The sequence below is a fragment of the Aulonocara sp. 'chitande type north' Nkhata Bay genome, linkage group LG11, assembly GCF_057382095.1.
Source record: "Aulonocara sp. 'chitande type north' Nkhata Bay isolate Kocher_YH1m ecotype deep benthic linkage group LG11, A_spYH_male_GT1.1, whole genome shotgun sequence".
NCBI lineage: Eukaryota > Metazoa > Chordata > Actinopteri > Cichliformes > Cichlidae > Aulonocara > Aulonocara sp. 'chitande type north' Nkhata Bay.
The window spans coordinates 34,814,532-34,837,305 of NC_141354.1; the positions used below are offsets into that span (position 1 = coordinate 34,814,532).

Consider the following 22,774-nt stretch of genomic DNA (forward strand, 5'->3'; position numbering starts at 1 on the left):
GTAGGATTCGTCGCGTCATCACTGAACAACCGGATTGGTTGTCCTAAAAGTCGCTAGAAGTCGCTAAATGACGTCATCGCCTAATTTGCTTAATTGTAACCTATGTTGTTGAGAGAGAAATAACATCGTGGAAGAGACATCGAGTAAAAAAACGTCCTAAATGCATTTAGAGTTTATTTAGAACTACAAATTAAATTTCTTTTAGCAATTATTGTTTTTTTTAATGTCACAATTCCAACCCTGCTCCTTTACCTGGGCTTGGACCGGCAAAAGTGACCCAAAATAGGTACTCTGGTGGAGTTACTTTGTGTGTGTGTGTTTATAAGTAGTTTTAAACCTTGTGATCCACAAAACAGCATAAGAGTAAAAGAGTAAAAGAAGAACTGACTGCGTTACAGCACCCGCTGCTTGTTGAGAGTAAAAGCGATACGCTTGTCTTTTTTTTTAGCGACTTTGTTTTTTTTTTTTAGAAAAAAAGTCGCTAAGGTGTCTGAAAACTCGCTAAATATAGCGACAAAGTCGCTAAGGTGGCAACACTGAATGGACCCAGATTACTCCACGAAGCTCCTCACTACGGCAGCCGTAATGCTCTGACAATCCATCAAGCAGTGCAGCTTATCAAAGTTGTACTAAAAAAAAATTTATACAGATTTTTGCACGCCAAAATTGATTCGAGGTCAGTAGGCACAACCAGAATTCATACATAAGGCACACTCTCGATTTTTGAGAAAATTAAAGGATTTTAAGTGTGCCTTATAGTGTGGAAAATACGTTATACAGAAGAAAAGAATATATCGTGATATATATCGTTACTGCACATGCTTCAAATTATATTGCGATATGAATTTTAGGCCATATCGCCCAGCCCTAGTCTTAGGCTGCTTTTTTTTTTTTAAGCTACCACTTACCAAAATTATTGACCATACATGATACTGTTGGTACCTTCTCAAAAATCCTAAGTGTTATGCTATTTTTTTCAATGTTGTGAAACATTGTCAACAATCGTTTTTGTACTTATTGCCTTTTTACTGATGTGTCATTTTAAGGGTGTGGTCCTGCATGGGTCCATAGTCTTCTGTTTAGAGGATTATAATGGAAATTTGGCCACTGTGGAGACTACAGTGATCCATTCACATGCAGTCCATGTCCAGGGACTGAAACAACCACAGTCGAGCTCACCGTGAAGAGGAAGAAGTACGAAAACAACTAGGATCAAATAAACATTGACGAGTTTCATTCATCTACACAGAAGTTCTTTCAACATTATATCTTCTGTTTTTTTCTTTTTTGCTGTTGCAAAGTAAAAGGACTAACAGCACAAACACAGCAGCAGACAGCCACATGTGCACATGAATTTATTACAGAGCGAGAAAACCTTTATACTGTGCACATTAGGTAAAGTAGTTAAACTTCATTAGAAAGGAAGTTAAGACATAGGAAGCTGCCTCCAAGTCCACTGTGTTTACAACACAGTGAACTGCATCTACCCTCAGCCAAAAATACCATAGAGTGCAACCCTGCTAAATACCCTAAATGGCACAAAAAAAAATTTACATTCATACAACAATCTCACTCACTACACCACATTTCACTGAAGCAAAAAAACACTGCTGCAGCTTTTTTATGCTCCTGTTAGATGGTTTGCTTCCGTTTTGTTGTTTGGCCCTGAAGCTGACACACTTCCTGATAAACACACACAGCATAAAGGCTGAATCCAATCAAGTATTTAGAGGGCTGGGAGTCTGAAAAATAAACAGCATGCAGTGTAATGCAGAATCTAAGAAAATGAAAAGACATAACCCACTAATCTATTTATTCCCCAACCCTGCAATGTGTGATGCATGCACAAACTTTGCATAAAGCTGAACCACAGGGTGTGACTATGATGATGCATATATACACGATCTGAGCCCCGGTGTGTGTGCTGTACCTGGTGGCCTCCATCTGCTGCTGTTGCAGGCGCTGGTGGGTCTCCCAGTTTGCCCTTTCTTCCTCGAACACGCGTCTCTTGTCTTCCAACTCCTTGTGCTGAGCATCCAGGTTTTTTTTCATTTGTTCATGACGCCGTTGAAGCTAATAACAGAACAGAGGACGCTGTAAGCACTTTGGACTGAAGGCAGTGGCACACATGCAGGAAATAAGCCGAGTGCTGCACACACAGAAATGTGAACTGCCACTTTATCTGTGTTCCTGATACAGGCTCAGTTACACAGAAGGAGAATGAATAATCCTATAAAGAGACAATCATAGTGTCAAAGTGAGACCACGTTTTTATATTTTAATTCTTAATGTTTTCGAGCTTATGGCTAAATTTCAGTTTAGTGGCAGCTTAACACTCACAGGAGAGAAAAACACAGCTGATTAAAGAGAGAAAGAAATGAGCTGAAACTTTAACCTCGAGGGAAATTGGACAGCGAATGATCCTGAAAATCATCAGAAGCTCAATTAAAATTTTATTAGTCTGAAGGTTTATTTATAACTTTGACTCCAACTTCTATTTAAATTACAGTGACAGATTAATTATGTAGAATATTTAATCTAACACAAAAAAGTGATGTAATTTAAATACTTTTAAGATATCAACTAGGGATGTAGCCTCAGACTACACTCTGCTATTTAATTAAAGTTTTTATATTTATATATTTATAAAGCACCAATTCCCAACACCAATCACCACATGGTGATTTAAATTTTAAAGGTAAAGAGCAGCACTTAACAACAGCGGTGGAAGATCTCCCAAAGCTATTTGGGGTGGAAGGGTGAAAGAGAAGAGTAAAAAGGACGAGACACAAAGCCACAGTAGTAAAGAGAAGGAAGAGGAGGTTCTCAGTGTATCACAGGAAGTTCCAAACTAGGAGCTGGTTCCACCTGATACCTGAAGGTGCTGGCTTTTAGTAAACCTTTTAGAAACTTTAGGAACCACAAGTAAGTCTGCATTTTAAGAGCGAAGTGCTCTGATGGGACAAATGTTGAGGTCTGTAAGGTATCACAGGAACTGATCACTGAGGACTTCAGTGAGACAGAGGCTGGATGAAGGATTGACTGACATCCTCTCAACTGAGCAAATTCTCAAATAACCACTGGTGTTGTATTAATGAGACAACAAGTGCTACATCAACACCAGTCGGTGTTTGCATTTCACATATAAACCGCAAACGGGACACATCTTTTAAAACATGACTTATAGCCCGTGCTATAGAGGGCGTTGCATTTACATTTTGGTGCTGGTGAAACTGAGCTGTTCATGGAGGACTTTGAGCTAATAAAGACTTTAGAGAAATGCAGAAGAGAGAGGAGACTTAAGAACTGAATCCAAGTCTCAATACGTACTGTCAGAGATATGAAATGAAGGAAAATAAACATTTGTCTACACTGGTAGAATATTATCTACTTTATTAACATTATGAGCTCACTAAGTTTTGAGGATGACTCAAAGACAGAATTGGTATATTTTAATAACATTTGGTCTAATAACAGTTTTATAACTATCTGGAGCCAGTCTCCTGTCAGTAGCAGTTTGTATTAAACTGGATGTGAAGGCTATTATCTCTTCAAACATTCAAACATCTGCTTTCTAAACATTGTTTTGGGAGACGTAGGAATAAAACCTGCGTGCAAAAGAGCAACGTTCATGTGCACATGAGTTCCCCTCACACGTCTAACCGCTGAAACACGTCAGCATAAGAGGAAGGAAGGAGCCCAGACAGGCAACTTCACTGCTGCATGAATTGCAGAATTCATTAGCCTGTGTGTTTTACCTCTGCTTCAGAGTCTTTGAGCTTCTGCACTTTTTCCTTGACTTTCATCTCGAAAACCTGCTCCATCTCCATCTCCATCTTCTTCATCTTAGCCACATGCTCTCGTCTCTCTTCCTCCATCTGGGCCAGAGGACTCCTGTACAGGAAGCACGCGAAAACATGCACAAACAGAAATTTAGACGTGAACTACAGAATGTGACTAGCATCATCCTACTTATCAGTATATTCAGTATTACTAATGTTTCTAATCAGTAGAATGACTTAATTATGTGAGCTTTTTTAGTCAGTTTTGTCTGCAAATTAAAGTCTCATTTCAGCATTTCCTTTCCTCCAGATACTACTGCATGCAGGCTGGAACATCACAGAGAGAGAAGCAGGACAATGCTTGAAATGTAACCATGAGATGCATCAGTTTGGATCAAACCTTAAAAGTAATTTTATTAGAACTAAATTTGTCGTCTGCTGAGCTCACAGAAACAATAAATCTATACAGCACATTTTCATAACTACAAGGAAATCTCGTTACAGTATTATTCCCTTTTTTCCAAACAAAAACAACAGGAGGGAGAAAAATAGAGGCACAGGTGAAGATTTAGGAATGGAGGATCCCAGGCTGCGACAAGAACATGAAAGCAACCACAAACCAATTTTGGGAACCAGAGGAGGGATCCAAAAGTTAATGCAAGGAACCTGTGACCACTGACAGCGAGTGGAGGTGGATTAACATTAGTAAAGCTCACCAGGCTGGTTTGTTGCAGTGTAAGTGAACAGAGACCTGTCATGAAGAATGTGGAGCGGTTACCTGAGCTTACGAGGAATGTAGCTTGTGGGAATGACAACTGGAGAGACGCCCGATTTTTTTTTTTTTTGTCATTTTTGTAAACATTTTCTATGTTTAAGTGTTGTTTTTCCCAGGGAGGCTAAACAAATCTGAAGGGGGAAAACAAACAACACCCCCCCCCCTCCACACACACACAAAACGTGTGCTAGTGGATGCTAGGTTCTTGCTTCTTCACGTTTTTAATATTCTTCATTTAAAAAGTAGTTTCACACGGCAGCAGGAGAAGCTTTGGTGTTTGATTTGAAATCATCAGCTCTCAGCTGGCACAAGTTATTTTCACATTTTTCTTAATTTGAATTTACTTATTTAAAAAAGGGGCAGCAGGTATATTGTTGCATCAACGTCCACCTTCGTTGTAGCATTTGTGTCACATACCGGTACTAATTATGTAACAGGATGCAGGGCCTTGTTTCTATGATGACAACCACACACATTAGGTGCTACTCAAGAAAACCAGTCGATCAGAGCCGAGCCGAGCCGATCAGAGTAGGTACTAATGGAAAAGGGGCTTTAATGAACATATTCATGTAAATATGTTTTTTTTCCCCCAGTCCTGCTGAAGCAGATTAGCAGATTAGTTTGGAGAGTTAAAAGTCTTTAAAACTTTAAATCTTAATAGAAATGGTTTTCTCAACTCTTTAAGCCTGATACTTTCTATATTTAGTCATCATGCATGCCGCCTAACACAAATCAACATAACTTAGACATAAGTCCGGTTTTGACAAACTTTAAAATGCTAGGCTGATTGAGTGAGTCAGGTTTTATAATTCTGGTCAGGTGATAGATTGATTTTCAAAGTATCTCCAAAAAGTTGATTCTGTTCATCTGGACGTAGCGTTTTGTGGGAGAAACGTTTCGTCACTCATCCAAGTGACTTCTTCAGTCTCAGATTTTCAAAGTAGACTACTCGTAAAGAAAGGCAACAGGCTGCCAGAGATATTTTTGTTTCGCATACCTGTCTGCCTCATTTCAAGAGCACGCTATAATTAGAACATTTTCAAAGCTTCACCTGCTGTCAGACTGTCCTTTCCGACAAGGAAGTGAAACTGTTACACTCCACCAGCTTATGTGGACTAAAAGCTAAACACCCAACACGAACATCTGTGGGCTGAGGTAGACTGTCTACAGTTACAAAGCATCTGCCGGCTGGTACTGTGAGAATAAATGCAGATGTCTGTTACTGTCTGCATACTATTCTGCTAATATATTTAAATAAATAGGCACACAATAAAACATTTCTGCGACAGAACAAGAAGTGTTCCAGATTTATGTTTGCAGAGTGGCACACATGCACCAGTCAGACTACTTTCATATCTGGTGTAGCCAGTTTTATGTGTTACAGAGGAAGTGTAATGCCCGTTTATCTAGTACACCAGATGTTTTCAAACTGTAGGGTCACTTAAGGTGGAGTACGGATGATAAAACTAAGGTGAATATGTGCAATTTTTATCAGGAGAATAAACAACAGTTTGCTGGTGTTATCGTACTAACCTTCATTTTTTTACTAAAATTAAAATTTGTAGTTAAATTGCTAATATTTACAACAATTGTGCAGTGTAAACCTTTATTTCTGTCTTCTAAAAGTATTAAATAAGTGAAAATAATTGCTTAAGTTGCTAATGTCAGCTAAAGTGATATATTGCCCAGTACTGGTAACCGCTTAAAACATCTCATGCGCAGGTCTCTGCTGCTAATCCAAGCAGCAGCAGCAGGTGGAGGCAGCAGTGACTATATAGAAGTGGAAAAATTGTCGATTGGAAAAATTGAAAGCATCACAGTCCTGGCTGGTAAACTATGTTGACCAGGAGGTGAGACCGTTCACAGTTTTCCTCCTCAAAACCTTTACTGAGGAAAAAGTAGGCGGGGGCAGACCAAAGTCAACAAGGGGGATAGAAACCACCCAAATACAGCCGGAGAGGAGAGGAGAGGAAGGATGTGAAGATGTTATAGGTCTCAAAAGTACTGGAAAAAAAAATTGACTTACATTCCATCAACTGTGTCAAGTCTAAAAAACAAAAAACAAAACAAAAACACAACCAAACACACAGACACACACACACACACACACACAAAGCATGCAATGATGAGATCATGCACTAAAATAAAACAACACTTATTAGTTTGTGACTGAAGCTATTTTTCACTGCAAAATGGAAAAAAAAGTGTGGAAAAAATAAGTGTCAGCTTTGTGAGCTGCGTGTCAGACACACTCAGCCGTCGGTCAAATGTTTAGCTGTGTGTTAGCATCAGCAACATGGAGCTAGAGTTTTAGCAGTGTGTGTTAGCCATTTGCTTATGAATGTATTAATGACAATTAATCATTGTGTTTTGAATCCAAGCTTGAAATCAGTGGAAAATTAGTAGAGTGATAAACTACAATTAAAAAAAACAACAACACATCAGTATTTTTCACAAATCGCGATCACAAGGTTCAGTGAAAGAAGTCATCCTCCAGCTTTGTCTTTCCCTGTTGCCTGGAACCAATATACTTAAATAAAATAAGGATATGATTACATAATGTGATAACACAGCCATCTGCAGTCTCCTATGTGGCAAATGTTCATCCCACTGCTTTCAGAAATCTATTCCACTTAAGTTAACACATGCAAATTTGAAAAATTAAGCTTATGTAAAGTCCAAAACACATGAAATATCAAAAAGTATGCATGAAATGGGTTCAACACAAAACTGCAACACATTCTGCAACATCAGAATCAGCAGAAATCAACTTTATTCTATTAACTTAATTAAAATACACTATCTACACTGTGTGTGCTCTAAACATACAATGCTTTCTGGTATACCCTTCCTTCAGTGCTACGCATTAGCTTCATTATATGTGATACTAAATCCAGAAGGCTTTAAAATTTAGGTTGAAAAACGCAGCTGTTACTCGGGCAGTTAAACAGCAGAGGTAACCTCAACCCCTTTAGCTACAATTGATGTGTCTAGTGCCTTTTGTCTAGGACTTACTTGGTGGACAGCTGTCCTTTAGCCTTGTTGTTGTCCACTCCATTGTAGGTGACAGCGGCCAGCTTCCTGCTGCGATAGTTTTCATAATGGACATTGTTTGTCACGTCTTTCAGGTCCTGCATGTGAGTTCTGGGGTGGAAAAAGAAGAATATATATACTTTAACTGCGCTTCGAGTTATACTATTTTTTTTAAATGTTCTTAATGATAATCGTAGTTACTTTGAAAAACGTGCAACATTATCAGTTGAGGATGAACTGGCTTAAACTGCAGCTGGTGATGCAGAAGATCACCAGAGCAGAAAGGGGACATACATTGTATGTACATACATTAGCTGCAGTCTAAACTGGTAGGCTGGACCCAATTTTTTTATATCCAACTAAACCTTAAATGTTAAATGGAAAAAAAAAAAAAAAGGTTTTTGAGGAACACAAAAACCAACTTAAATGATATAGGGCCTCAGGAAATGTCTTTAGTTACAGTCTTAGTCACTGTGGTGAAATACCCTGGAGAGACTTTTGTGCAGGTGTTTAACGAGACTGGGAACTTTTAACATTTTAAACCACTACTTAAAAAAAACAACAACAAAAAAACCCCACTACAAACAATTAAAAATAGATCTTTAAAAACTGAGGTAAACACGAAAACCATCTAGTCAATCAAAAATTCAAAACAAAATTACAAAAACAGGTAATGGTGGAAAAATGATACATTAACTATCTGAACCCCGGGTTAACCCCATACCCGTGTGAGACAAGATTCTCTCTGCGAAAGCAACTAAGTGAAACTGATATTACACCAGTGTGCCTGGCAAGGGAAACATGAGATGGGACAGGCCAGAACGGAACTTTCAAAATAAGACCGGGCTGGTTGTCCAGTCACTGATTGTGTTCTTTGAAAAAGAATATGTTTTTTTTTTAGATTATGAAAATTTAAAAACACCAAAGCAATGCACTAATGAGTGATGTAATAAGGTCTATGGGTAGGAAACAAGGGTTATATCATGAGGTCTTTTTTATTCAGTACCTGATGAGCATATCCCTGAGGATGGTGAAGTCGCAGTGGTCACTGTTTTCAACTGTAATGAAAAGTAAGACATCAGTCAGTTATCAGGATAAATTTTTTTTACATAATCTTGTTTGTAGCTTAGACTCAAGTAACAGTTGCAGTCTAATCCAATAAACCATGCAGAAAAACATGCATGCACATGTTTCTAGGAACTCTGTCCCATCATAAGACTCTTTTCATTTGCTTAGATGCATTTATTACACATTCTGTCTCTTACCTTCTGCAACCCCCCAGGGGTACTGTCTCCCTCTAACTCTCTTGCTGTTCACTTCGATGATGGTGTTGCTGCCTACCACAGCTAGTGGCAACTTGTCCTAGCAAAAAACAAAGCATTTACCCTCAATGATTTTTTTTTTGTTTAAGTATTTCAAGTATATGAACCTGTGGTTACAACACACTAGAAGACACTTACTTTTATTTTTTTGACCAATCTGTTCTCCTCCTCGTCATCCGTCTCAGGAAACTCATAAATCTTTATTTTATGTTCCTGGATTTCCCTCATGATCTATCAGGAGGAAAGAAGGCCGTTAAGTCATTCTGACAGACAAGAAAATGGTTAAACAAGAGGTCAGGGTGTCATTTGTAATGTGTCTGTTCAGAGGACGGTTTATATTGGTAACTGTAACATTTTGTGGGGGGGGAGGGATTCCAAGCAGGTGAGTGTTACGGTAAGTTGTCTTTGACACCAGCTACATTTGTAACACAAAGTTAAGTTTACAATGTTGGCCAAAACAGAAGACTGATCTTACGGTGGATTGATGACATTTTTTTTTAACAAAAAGGATAAAGAACCTTACACACAAAGGTTGTGTAGACCTACTACCACCATGCTCAGGACACTACATAGAAACGCAGTGCTAAATTTAGCTCTCTGCAATACCACCTTGTTTTTGTATTCACTGACAAATGCAACACCAAACATGGTGTTTTCTACTCTATTATCATTCGGCATCAGTCATGCCAATGACCACAAGGGAATTTAAAATAAATAAATAAAGGAGCCTCTGACATAGTTGTTCTGCAGGACTTTGCAGCTGTGGAAACCACTGACCTGCTTCTTAAACTGCTGGCATTCCTCAGGGGTGAGAGTGTCTGCTTTAGCGATGAGGGGGATCACATTCACTTTCTCATGCAACCGTTTCATAAACTCGATGTCGAGGGGCTTCAGTCTGCAGAGATCAAAATACAGCTTTACATTTCATTGAAATAATGCCAGACGTTTACAGACACATTGACTCAGTGCAGCACATTAAAGCATAAAATAAACTGCCAAACTACTGTTGTGTGTACTCCTCGCTATATATAGAAGCTACTAGGATAGTTGAGGGCAGACTGGTTTTTGACTACGGCTTCTTGATCGGCTCTTTTGTAGACTAGATAAGTTGAGCTAAACTAAATATAGAACTCCTTTACACCTTATGTTTGTAATATCTGGGAATATGACCTCTCAGTCATGGGGAGGCATTGCTATTTTTGGTTGTTTATGAGCTGGAGAAATACCACAGTACCTTTGGATTTCACTTTGTATTTTATTATCAAACACAATCATGTCTTCTATTGATTCTTTGAGGTTAAAGTCTAAATGTGCCTTGAAATAGAATATGATGCTTTAAGATAAGACTGATATCATGTGGTTATGCAGGCTTGTATACAACACAATGCTGCTCTTAAACTCTTTGAGACAATCTGCAATGATGCAATGCAGCAATGAAAAGCTACCTAATTGAGTCCATTTCATAAAGGAAGTTCGTATGGGTGAAAACACACAGGTAATCTCTGACTTTGATAATACATTAAACAATGCAGACAGTTTATTGGCACATGCTGAGTGATAATTTAGCGACTTCACACACACACAAAGATCACAGAAATCACGCATTAAATTCCTGAAAACAGGGTCCGAAGGTGTGGAGTTTTCCCAACTTTGACTCCACACAAAATAACCACAGGAATTTCAGTCCATCAACGCCCTCTGTGATTTAACACCAGTCTGGCTAAGCTAAACGTGTCCCAGATTTATCTCTTTACTGAGAAGAAAATAATGTGGAACCCAGACAGACATATTTCCCACACTGTCTTGTACAAATATTGTTACATATTTTATCAAAGAAAGGGAGGGAGAAAGGAAATCATAAGTGGTACAGCATTAGCAAAACTGGTATTGAAATAAGTTCATTTTAATGAATACATTTCAAAAGCTAAATAATTCTTCTAAACATCAGGGTTAAATCGTGTTAAATAATCAAGAGCTCAAAGAAGACCAGAATAACTGATCTTGTGCTGTGCTGATAAAAGTATTTTTTAACCCAATATTTGTCATTCATGTCTCTGAAGAAAAATTAAGGCATGACTATAATTCAGGATGCGTTCTTTGTGCGATTCTGGGACTTTACAGATGTATAAATCCTAATGCTAATATCCTTTTAAGTTTTTGCAATTTTTTGGGTAATTTATTATGAATCATTTCCAGGGAGACCTTATCTTAAAAAAAATAAGCATTTAGCTTGCACAAAATCAGTCTGACAAAACAAACAGCCAATCAGATAAAAGAAAACATGTCAACTTGTGCAAATGTCAGCCAATACAAATATGTAGCCAGTCAGCGTTTCCCTAAAACTAACCAACAGAAAAATAGATGGATGGAAAAAAAATTCAGTTTTATGTTAATAATGTAATGTACTCGCATTTATAAAGTGCTTTTCTAGTCTTACTGACCACTCAAGGTTCTTCAGACTACAAGACGCATTTTTAACTACATATTGAAAGGCACATTATTCTGTCACTCTATCCAGCTCACATCCAGGGACAATTTAGAATCGCCAGTTAACCTAAAATGTATGTCTTTGGATTTATGGAGGAAACCACTCTGCCCGCACACGCGCCACAGGGAAAAAACAGGCAAGCTCCACACAGAAAGGCCCCAGCACTAACTGCTACGCCACACACGTCACCAATGATGCAGGAAAGGATTTAAATATACTGACACAATTATGTAAAGGTATCATGTAAATTAATATTGATAATATGACCTAGATTTAATATTATACATAATTCATGCATTAGTGCAATTTGGATCCAAAAAAAATTGTGGTAAAAATTGAAGGATGGAAATGTTACCATTATATTAACTGCTATTCATCATTGACCGACCACCCTTGGTACAAATTACACTTTGCACTTTGTTAAAGAGAGCGATTCTGCTTTACTACCACAATGGCAGGAAACTGTTCGCACCTACAGTACACACCACAGAAGAGACTCTGCTGTTAACTTAAACCCTGCACTGTCCACATCACTTTATACACTATTACAGTGAGTCACTTTTATGTCATCTGACATCTGCTGTGCTTGTTTTCTTCCTATATTTAGTTACTTTGTACCCACTCTGTAACACTGCTTGCTAAAAATCTAATAGCTGCAAAAAAAAAAAAAAAAAAAAAAAATCAATAGCATCCTACAGCAAAATCCACAACCACTCAAGTTTCCCTTGTATTTTAAATAAAGTCTTCCTGGATGCTAATCTTGCAATACTTTGAAGTCTTGAACTGAATTCAGTGATTTATGAGACTTTTCTAGACCTGCAGATAACCTTGACGTCACATCAGCCAGGGTTTAGCTGCGGGGGTTGTGAATGCCAGAGCATATCACAATGTTGGAGGTCATTGTGCGGCTGTGTGAGAGCAGTCAGCTCTGTTATGAAGGGGTGCTCTGTGAGTGTGCAGTTGTGTTTATGCCAGAGCATACGCTGCCCATCCTCAAGGATAAAAGTAAAGCTTGTGTGAGTACAGATCGCGGGCTTGTACAAACACAATGTCTCACAGAAAGCAGATGAGGACACAAAGGAGGACAGAGCCTGGTTCACGGCTTACAGTAGGTCATGATCAGCAGATTGAAAGGCATGTGAGTAAGCAGCGATATTTGCATATTAATGAAATCTGCAAAGCCACACAGCAGACACAATAAGGTCAACAGATGTGACAGAGAGCAACCATTCACTTTAAAAGGAATAAAACCAACTCGTGCATTTAAATACATTTTTAAGAGGTTTTTATCTTGTTCCCCCCCGAGGGCAGGAAATAACCACTAGAGTTTCTCACGTTCACTACTCTCACACTTTCTCATCTTTAACCAACATGCATCATCCATGACACGTAGACACACATAGAAAAAAGGCCATATGAGCACACCAGCCTGTTATAGAAGACATGGTAGCTTATGAATGATAAACATTATCATTAAAATTCCACAGTCATCTTTTTGTCATCAGTATCATCTGCCGGGCATTGAGCCAGCGTCTCAGTATTGCTTAGAACCCCCACACACTTATTTCTCCTTTTAACAGGCCCACTTTTAACCCTTATTTTGCAAGTCAGGCTGACTCAGTCTCACATTATCACTCACAACAACAGCTGGGGGTGGGGGTGGGGGAGTCTAGTTGTAGGAGAAAAATAATGTCAAGATATGAATTTACTGCAGAAATTTAAGCAGTCCAACATGACTACCGCTCAATGCTGTTAGTTTCAGAAGCAGTACGCACATCTAGCACCTCCGTGAAAGCCATATTAAGTGAAAATGCTCAGGGAGGAAATGCTACACTACCGACCGTTCTCTGAATTTTCCAGGCTGCACAATGATCTCAACCAGCAACCTTTTCTTCCACTCACAACCCTGCTTCACTGACCTTTGAGGCACTACTGACCCTTCATTTCCCTCCTTACACTATTTCCTCTCACTGTTCACCCTTCCCCTTACTACCTTTTCCCTTTTCCAGTCCAATGCTTTTCATCCGCTAACTTCAAACCCAACAATCATGTGGCAGTTTAAGAGGTTAATTCTCTCTGGATATGCTTGTAGTAGCATTGTATAGTGTTAAAAGAGGTTCTTGATAACAGTTGTCTTTAACGGAATCTGTGTCCTAGACTCACCCATGTCCTGAAGGGGCAATGAAGTAAAGGCAGCAGTGGATTCGGCTGTCGGGCATCTGCCTTCTATTCACTCGAGATTCTGAGTTGAGGTAATCCTCGAATTTGCTGTCAATGTGGTCGATGACTGGCTGCCAGCTGTGTAATACAAATTACAGCTTCAGTTAAGTTATTGCTGGGTCTTTGTTTCTTAACAGGGAAACATTTCACTAGTGGACTCGAGTGACAAAGGTGCACATAAACCATTTTATGATTATTCCTTGGATAAAAGCTGTTTCAGCAGGAATGTATCACTTTTTAAGATAGGTCAATTAGATTGCTCTTTATAAATAATCACACAGGTATAATCAGGTATAAGTGGACTTTAGGAGTCTGAAATTGCCAAGAACTGTTTTCTTTCCCCCTTCTATCTCATTTGTTATTTTCAAAATGACAGGGTCATCAGACCAGCTTTTATCATGTCCTGTCCAAGTTGTATGTGGAAAAATGTAATGAAGTTAAAGGATCATATTTAACAAGTGTGTCTATAAAACAACTCTGGAGTCTTTGGTCTGTCATGATAAATGTGTCACTACAATTATCTGATGTTCTACATTATATATAAGTCAAAGAAGTGTGAAGAAGTTTTTGAGGTGTATATTTCACCTCCCCATAGTGAGAAATAGATATTAAGAATAAAAAGTTGATCAAGTGGTTTAAATAGGTGACATTTATTAATGTGATTCTGGCAGATAATGGGATTTTTCACAATAATGAGCCAAAAAGACAAACATACAAAGCACTTGAATCCACTTTTGAAATCTGCAGAACTGCTGCACCCTTCTTCTGAATCAGGAATGTCAGAGAGTAGCTTTGATATTTTAAGGATTACAAATGAAGGTGGTGGTGACCCTTACCAATTACTATTATCGACAGCATCTCCAAACCCTGGGGTGTCAACTATTGTAAGCAGCAGCTGGACACCGCCTTCCTTTATTAAAACTTTCGACTGCTCCACCTGTCAACGAAGAAAGAATGACAGGAATGCTAAGTTTTACTTCTCCCATAAACTGCGCCTTTGAAACCAAACCTGTTTAGTAGGTAATGAAAACACAGTATGGAAGGAGTGGTGTAAAATGATCGTCACGTTAAGGTAAGTGTATCTAAGATTTCAAAACTCATACAGAAAATATTTGGCAATGGGCAGCATGTAGCAACATGCCTTCACATATTGTGCTATTGATAACTATTCTGAAAAACCAGAAAGGCTTTGAAGCAAGAGTCACACAGCACTTTAGGCTTTTAGGATCTAGGACGGTGTTTTGTAATCAAGGAAGATTAACATGAAGTCATGTGGTCAGCTGACGGAAAGTCTGACTTGTTCAAACAATTGTGAGAATAATTTCACAAACTGGGAGAAAAATTTAAAAATAACAAAACCTTTTCAACACCCCATGACTCTCCCCAGCTTCCAATATTCAGATACATTTCATGATGACAAACACCATAGTAAAAATCTTTTTTTTTTTTTCTTAATTGCTCAATCTGCATGGCATACATTCAGGCTTTTAAGACTTTTTAGTGTAGTATTTTAATATCCCATTTTGTTTAGAAAAAAAACGTTACATGCATCACCCCCAAAAAGCTGCCTGGTACTAAATAATAGCAGAGTCTGACAGTGATCCTTCAGCTTTACCACGTCTATCACATATAGGACAATGAATGAAAATATCTAAATTTAATCTCGTGTTTATTATCAGTACCTCTCTGGATATAGCGGTCCCAATGATAACTGCAATATTTAAACAATAAAAACTCAAATTATCTGGAGTGGAACATTTTCTTTAACATCTGATTCAGGTCTGCTGCCACAAGGACAGATAAAGAAAAACTTTTATACCACAACACCTGTACTGCTTAAAGATAAAGTGATATTATTTCAGCCCAGCACATGCTGTTGCAGGTTTAACTGATTTTAAAAGAGATATTTTTGTCAGTGTGTACCTGCACAGTCTTTTTGATTCTGTGTGATGGTCCAGGATACTCTGCTGAATACAGGTCTGTTAGGAACAGAGAGTTGATCAATGTGGACTTGCCCAGTCCAGACTCACCTGTAAAAAACAAAAACAAAAAAAAAACCCAAAACAAAACACAGTGAGATTGTGAGACACAGTATCACTCAGAATAAGAGCTTTAAAATCACTTGTAACACAGCTATACAAAGTCTACTGCTGGCATCTTCCACACAAGAAAAGACCATGTGTCTAACTGGGGATGCAAGTAACATTTGCCCAAGACATTGATCCATTTGGGTTACCAGTTAAAAGGCTAAGAAAACAACATGAACAATGGCTCTTGTTATGTGCAGCTGGCTGGCTGTGGAGTCCGGGAGACTTCTCATGCTTGGTTTTCCATTGTGCATCCAGTGTCCAAGCTCCCAGAGAAAAGGATCATTAGTGGAAACGACCACTGGCACTGCCCGACTTTGCTGATGGCCATAAGTCAATATTTAACGAGCCACCATTTATGCCAGAGCTACAAGCAAAGGGTAATGTGTGGAGCTCGTACTGTGTCATCGGTTTGTTGTACATTTTATCACCGTACGCAACAATGAGCGAGAAACTGTGATCTGAATGCCTGACAAGCCTGTGAAATGAGCTGCTGAACAGGTTGTTGGGTCATGTGATTTTATGAGGCATGCAGAGATCTGCCAGCCAGCCAGCCACCGGTGGTGATGCCATCTCAATTTCTCCTTGTGCTTCCCTTTATCTTTTATCCTTGACTCCTATCACACCGCGCTGGTGACGCATTGCGTTGTATGTGAACAGCACTGCAGGGACATGTGGGCTTGCAGCTAGTTGGAGCCAAGAAAAGCTGAGTGTGAGTGTGTCCGTGAAAGCGGGTGATACCATAAAAACAATAGCCACCATTTAAGCAACAGAAAGCCCAGAGGACCTCCTCTTCTTTCCTTGTTGCAAAGCCATTTGTTTAATCTTTTCAGCAATTATCCCCAAAATGAAGATATTTGTTACAAACAGAGCGAAGCATTCACAGCCCCCAGAGGCCCACTTGGTCACTATCCAACAGCAATAGAAGTGATGGGGGAGCAAAAGTGATCTTCTACTTCAACTATCTAATAACAACATTTAAGAGACAGCTCACTAACAGGTTTGAACATTTATTAGCAGCAATAATTAAAGAAAACTGTGCATTGTTAATGCAACGAGAGACGTCACTCTCGTAGCATTAACAACGCAGAGTTTTCTTTACTGGCTTTACTTAGATGCATGCTGGGTATGAATTCTCTTGGTCCCACCACAGGAAATGGCTTTGACCCTAGGATACACTGTCCCTCCAAATACGGCCTCATCAGCCAAGGAGGATCTTGGCACAGCGTCAACCACCACATCCGAGCGCTGTAAAAGAATGTCTGCATTTCTGATTCGCTGAGTGCACTTTTAGATAACTCCAACCCAAATGCTTCTTTGCTGAGAGACAGTGTCAAAGATCTGACATCGAGATGAATTCGAACAGGAATGCAATCTGCGCCCCTCCTCTTTGACTCAGCAATTAACACTACAAAGCTGGGGGTCTGTCCCTTGTGTATAAATATGGCTGTGTATACACACACAAACCCGTCTCTCTCTCTAAAATAAACCACACAGTGAAGGATGTTAAAATGCCAACCGCAAAGAATACAATGAAATGATTCAAACAAAACAAGGGAAAACTTGAGTGGCGAGCAGCGTGTGTTCTTACCCACGACCATCAGGGTGAACTCAAAGCCCCTCTTCACCGACTTCCTATAGACTTGATTCGGGAGGCTTGCAAAGCCAACATATCCTTCTAGGTTCTTCTGTTGCTGTAAGAAAGTTAAAAAAAATTAAACCACAAAGAAATCTAATTTTCTAAAGTGTAAAACAAAAGGTCATGAACAAACTATGTTGCCTGAATTGAAACGGACTCTCCACTGTGTTGGATTAAGAAGAAAAAGTATATTCTCACATCTTTATTATGCAACTGATTAAGTTTACACTGAAAGTATTCAGAAGCCACAATATTCAAGATGTGTTATAAATTTAAACCATAAAGCCCAGAATGGAGCTGTACACATACACATCACCCTTATCGCTCATGGCTTGAACCATACTCATATACCTTAATACAAAACAACAATACATACTCTAAAATTAACTCTAGTCAACAGGGCATGACACAGACTCTAAAACAAAAAACTCTCTCTAAAGCTATAAAAATTGTCATGAATGGCATGCTGGGTAATGTTAGCAAGCCAGGTAGCATTTGGGAGGGGCTCCATTGCTGAGTTTAAGAACAATACAGACAGATGGAGGATAAAGAAAGGGGAGCAGAGCTGCCCGGAGACAGGGGCCGTGTCAGCTGTTGGGAAGGTTTAAAGTTTTAAACGAAAGAAGGAGAACTGTTTTCTTCCTTTCTGGTCATGCTGATTCTGTGCTGAAATTTCACACAGTGACAGAAGACCAGGCAACGCAAAGACAATGTGCTATTCAAGGCTAACTGGTGTTTCTACCTGGAGGCAAAATCATTTGGGCAACAAAGTTTGGAAGACTATGTTCAAAAAAGAGTTTAATTCAAAGTAGCTTTTGAGGCAGAATTTGTTTAACGGCAACAAAAAGGTGCCATTACATACATGTTAAAGGTATAACAGGCAGAATGACTCTAGAGCCTTGTGTGAAATATTTCCTTTAAAATCAAAACTTAAGAGTAGGCTTTTTAAAATGTTTTTAATTGGATCTACGTCTGACAAAAAATGTCATTTTAAATCTATATAAAGATCCAGTTACACTAAAATATTTAAAATAATACCACGACACACCCTGAAAAATACCACAAAAATTTTCTTTATAATGTCCAGCGTAAGTTAATACCACCATAGTTTATTTTTTGTCAATGTTCTGTCTTGTTCAGTCACTTGTCTTTGGTTTTCCACAGTAAAAAGGAAAAACAATATCAAGCATCACACATTCTGGTTTGTATTCTGAGAAGCTTATCGACAAAAGACTGCTGAAAAAAATACTGCAGTCCAGTTACATTTCAGGCATGAAACATATTTTTTATACTTACAGCTGTTTGGCATTGATGGATGTAATGAAATCCCAGCATGTGCAGGAAGAGCCAACATTTCCAGGGACAAAGAATCACAGGGGAGTGCACAGGAAGACAAACAAAAAAATAATTTAGAAATCTCAGACAACCTGACAAACCAACTATCCTGTCTCCAGAATCAGCTTCTTTAGTTGTGAGGCCTGCAGGCAAAATAATTCACGATCTAAGCAATACAAGCCCGTTTTTGCTCCTGTAATGTCAGTAGCACCATAAAGCAAGCTTCACCAACTGCTGCAGATTTTTCTTTTTGCCTGTGGCTATAAGAGTATTTCTGCTTCTTACACCAAAGCATCTCCTGCCCACCAACAGCAGCCCACGTGTCTTTTGTGTGATACCAAGACATAATGTGCTGATTTGCCTACCAGAAATGCAATTTAATTTCAGCCGTATCATACTGCCTTAGTTTTGGAAATACTGTAAATTAGGTTTTGCAGACAGGCATTACCAAACAGGTAATTTTAATTTTTTTAAGTATGAAAATATGAGAACCGACATTTTAAAACTACAACCGTGTGTTTCCTTTCCGGTATTTCGTGATAGGGCTGCTAAAGGAAGTGGTGGCAGGTGAAAGCTAAAGTTTGCTTGTGCAGATTTTAGAAAGCTCTGCTCCGTAGAACACCAAATCTGGTGTTTCAGTTTGACACAGCGACACGGGGGTGGGGGAGCAGGTACAGCATTCTGACTTAGAGGCCACGGTCTGAAGCTAATGAACTTAAAAGTCAAAACATGAACTCTGAGGTACTAGATCCACTTTAATCCAGATTAGATGGCAGCATTGCCTTCCTCCCCCTCCTAACTTGCCACATCCCCCAGAGTTGGCTTTGACTGCCTAACCCAGATACTCCAATCATGGGAGTTTGATCAAATTATTGATCACGCACTAATGCAGCACCCATTCCTGGCTAAAAAAAGAGCTTTAAAAATTATGGCTTTGCGACTGCGACACACACTCTTTTCTACATAGTGCTACTTCATTCTTTCACACGTTTAGAAAAAATGCTAAACCGAAAACCACAACAGCTCAACGCTTCTTGAGGTTGAAAGCATGCAACTTAGCATTAACGTGAGCTGTTTAAATCCGAAATACGACACCAACTTAGCTCATTAGACAAAGTACTAACATTTGTAGACAGGCTTTGTAAAAACAGTGACCGGTGGTTAAGGTGTTAGCACATAAAACACATAGAAACGTTTAATGGGAGACTTTGTCGAAGATCTTAAGACAGGAAATGACACTCCCGTTAGGTTATGCAGCCTGCTCGCGAACCGAGGCTAACAACTAGCTAGCTACAATCCTACTGGAGGCGGGCGACTGGGCGTTGGTTGCTCAGACAACTACACAAGCTAAACCAAGCGAAAGCCAAAATGTTAAATAGTGAATTCCGTTAACTGAAATCATCACGGTTACAGTTTAAAACAATGTTTTCTGAAAAATTTGTGACATTAGCTGCCTGTAGCGTTCTCACCCATAACGTTGACGCTCCCTGCCGTCTCAAACACCGATCATTCACAAGCCGACATTCCCCTCACTGCTTTTGCTTGAGTTACGCACAAAGAGGCACGCAGCGCCTCCCACACTCCACGAAACTATGCCAAAAGTGAGACGTAAACGTGTACGTGAATCACAAAGGGGAGGACCACTGCAGTCTCGCGATGACAATTCGTTTTCTTTGAGTGCTGGTGTGATCTCGCGAGAATAAACCACAGCCGAAACAAAACTAATTCTTTCTTTGTTTCTTTAGTCACAATCTTCTTTTCGAGCACGTAAAATCAGTTTCCCATCCTTCTCAGTTTAGTTACACGTGGTCATAGGTTTTACTCGAGAAATGGAAAAGATACATTGCAATTAGTGGCTATGGAGATCCTCCCCCATGAATTTTTTGCGCACTTCATTTCCTGCATTTTCGTGTGTTTTTTATGCGGCAGTTAAATATTTTCTGCCCCGTTTTATGGCAGAAAGGTTCTTGATTCTGTCAAGGAAACATATACTGGGGAAACTCATTTTGTGTTGGTCTCCATATATTATTCTCACCTTTAAAAAACTAGCATCACTGCTAGACATATAAAAAAATACTTTTACTTTTTTGTCTTTCTGAGATCAGCAGTAACTTGCTGTGCTTAACTGTGCATGTGTTGATATTTCTAGCCTATTTTAATTTATCAACCACTCAATTTTTTTTTTAATTTGATAGGGACACAGTAGCCTATAGTCACAATACAAAGTATGGGGCTGATGTGCTGCACAGAGAGTTAACAGGATGATTGAAAACAAGGATAAACAAACATCTTTAGATTACCTTGCAAACTTTGCAACAACACATCTAAAATCAAAAGGCAGTGGTTCAGCTTAATTTGTTTATACTACTGGCATCTTCCACCATCCCCCCTTTTGCAGCCAGAGGCTAGACTGTGCATCTGCTGAGTAAGATCACAATGAACAACGTTTACCACAAAAATATTCAGCAACTGTATTTACTCATAATTCCTATTTGTTGAGTGAACTAGTGAGTGAAGGAGGACTTGCCACTGTCACAGACATAATACACCAATATGGTGCAAATGCATTTGAATGCTGGTCTTTGGGGCTTGTGGAAATTATAAGAGAAACACAGCACTGAAAGAATCTTGAACTGGAATGTATTCTCTCTTCTGCAGCAGCAAAGATGGTGATATAAGTACAAATTTTACGTTTTTTAAGGCCTTATTTAGTTCAAAGTCTGCAAACTTTTCAAGAGCTCTTTATCAGATTTAACTGGTGATTCTATTTAAGTAATTAGCATGTACCAGTGAACACTGAAATTATAGTTCATTTAGATAATGCTTCACAACTGCCCAAATAAGTCATTTGAGGCATTCAAAGTGACTCCAGAGTTACTAGACTTGCTAGACAGACTTAGGTGTCCTCACTCCAGTGTTGAGATGTGTTGTTCGACGGAGTTTTACTGAAGCTCAAAGATGACTTTCAGACAGAACCACAGCCTAAATAACAGCTAACAGTTTTATCATGTATTGAAATAATGGAGGAACACAAAAAGTCCATAAAAAGCTCCCATTTATACTTACAGAAGTGGGGAAAACCACATTCAAATAAAATTGCATATTTGATTTTTATACCACAGTAATGACAGTGTCTCACAATGTCACCCTTGTAAATTGTGAAATCTTAAAAGGTCTTAGCAGTGCAACAATTAAGTCAGTATGGTTTTACTGTGTGGAATTGTAGGACCAGCAATGAAAAATTCCCAGATTTGTGTCTCCACAAGAGGAGCCTGGTGGGTAAAAGCTCTACCTCCATTTGTACTTCTGGAAACTAGAGGAACCATAAATAGGCCTGCAATCTGAGAACGTTGCCACAAGGACAAATACAGGAAATCATTCATACCTTATGCAATAACTCTTAGCAATGCAACACATCTGTCTAGCAGTTAATCATCTCTTCTCTCATGTTAATATTTTACTTCAAACCTGTACTGTCACAACTTTGACCACTGTGTGTGTCGAGGTTTGCTGTTGAGTTTGAGATATTTCATTTTGTTATGGCTGTCACAGGGTACACTCTGGACAGGTTTCCAGGGTGTCACAGGGTTTACACAGAAAAACAGAGAACCATTCATGCTTACATCCACGCCTAAGACCAGTTTAGAGTCACCAGTATTTTAAACTGCATGTTTTTATATTATTGGAGGAGTACCTGGAGAGAAACATGCAAAGTCCACTTTTTATTTAAAAGTAACTCTTTCAAACAGTAATGTTTGAAAGATTTACATTAAATTTTTGTCATACTGCATTTTTATATTGACCTGTATAATTATTACCATTATTCGTTTTTTTTAATTATAGGCTGTTTAACTTAATGTTTAGCTTATATGACAGAATTCCTATTGCTAGGAAACATAAGGAAATTCTGGGTCTTATAATATGTATTAATTTATTCGTTTGTTCTGGACTGTGTTGAGAAGTAATGAGAAATATTTTAAGTTATTTCAATTTCCTTTAAAATATAAATTATTTATATATATATATACGCGTGCCAAGTATTCCGACAGCGTAGCACAAAATACGGCGAGTGAACTGGATGCGCGTCGGTTGT

At 38.8% G+C, this 22,774-nt stretch overlaps 1 protein-coding gene across 3 annotated transcripts in view; it reads right to left on the minus strand.

Annotated features, from left to right (window-relative positions):
- Positions 1-17,420, minus strand: part of septin7b (septin 7b) — a 21,079-nt gene extending 3,659 nt beyond the window's left edge. The window contains exons 1-13 of one of the 3 annotated variants that reach the window (XM_086312312.1): positions 17,299-17,420; positions 15,544-15,650; positions 14,457-14,557; positions 13,564-13,698; positions 9,690-9,807; positions 9,051-9,143; positions 8,856-8,952; positions 8,597-8,648; positions 7,573-7,701; positions 6,584-6,604; positions 3,759-3,894; positions 1,931-2,073; positions 1,373-1,742 (exon numbers count right to left, since the gene is read on the minus strand). In XM_086312312.1, the coding sequence (XP_086168438.1) occupies positions 1,727-1,742; positions 1,931-2,073; positions 3,759-3,894; positions 6,584-6,604; positions 7,573-7,701; positions 8,597-8,648; positions 8,856-8,952; positions 9,051-9,143; positions 9,690-9,807; positions 13,564-13,698; positions 14,457-14,557; positions 15,544-15,650; positions 17,299-17,308 (1,158 nt within the window). In that variant the 5' untranslated portion in view covers positions 17,309-17,420 and the 3' untranslated portion in view covers positions 1,373-1,726. Of the gene's footprint in view, positions 1-1,372; positions 1,743-1,930; positions 2,074-3,758; positions 3,895-6,583; positions 6,605-7,572; positions 7,702-8,596; positions 8,649-8,855; positions 8,953-9,050; positions 9,144-9,689; positions 9,808-13,563; positions 13,699-14,456; positions 14,558-15,543; positions 15,651-17,298 lie in introns of those variants that run through there. The other 2 variants (XM_086312313.1, XM_086312314.1) reach the window with 2 other exon arrangements.
- Between the last annotated feature and the right edge of the window lie 5,354 nt (positions 17,421-22,774).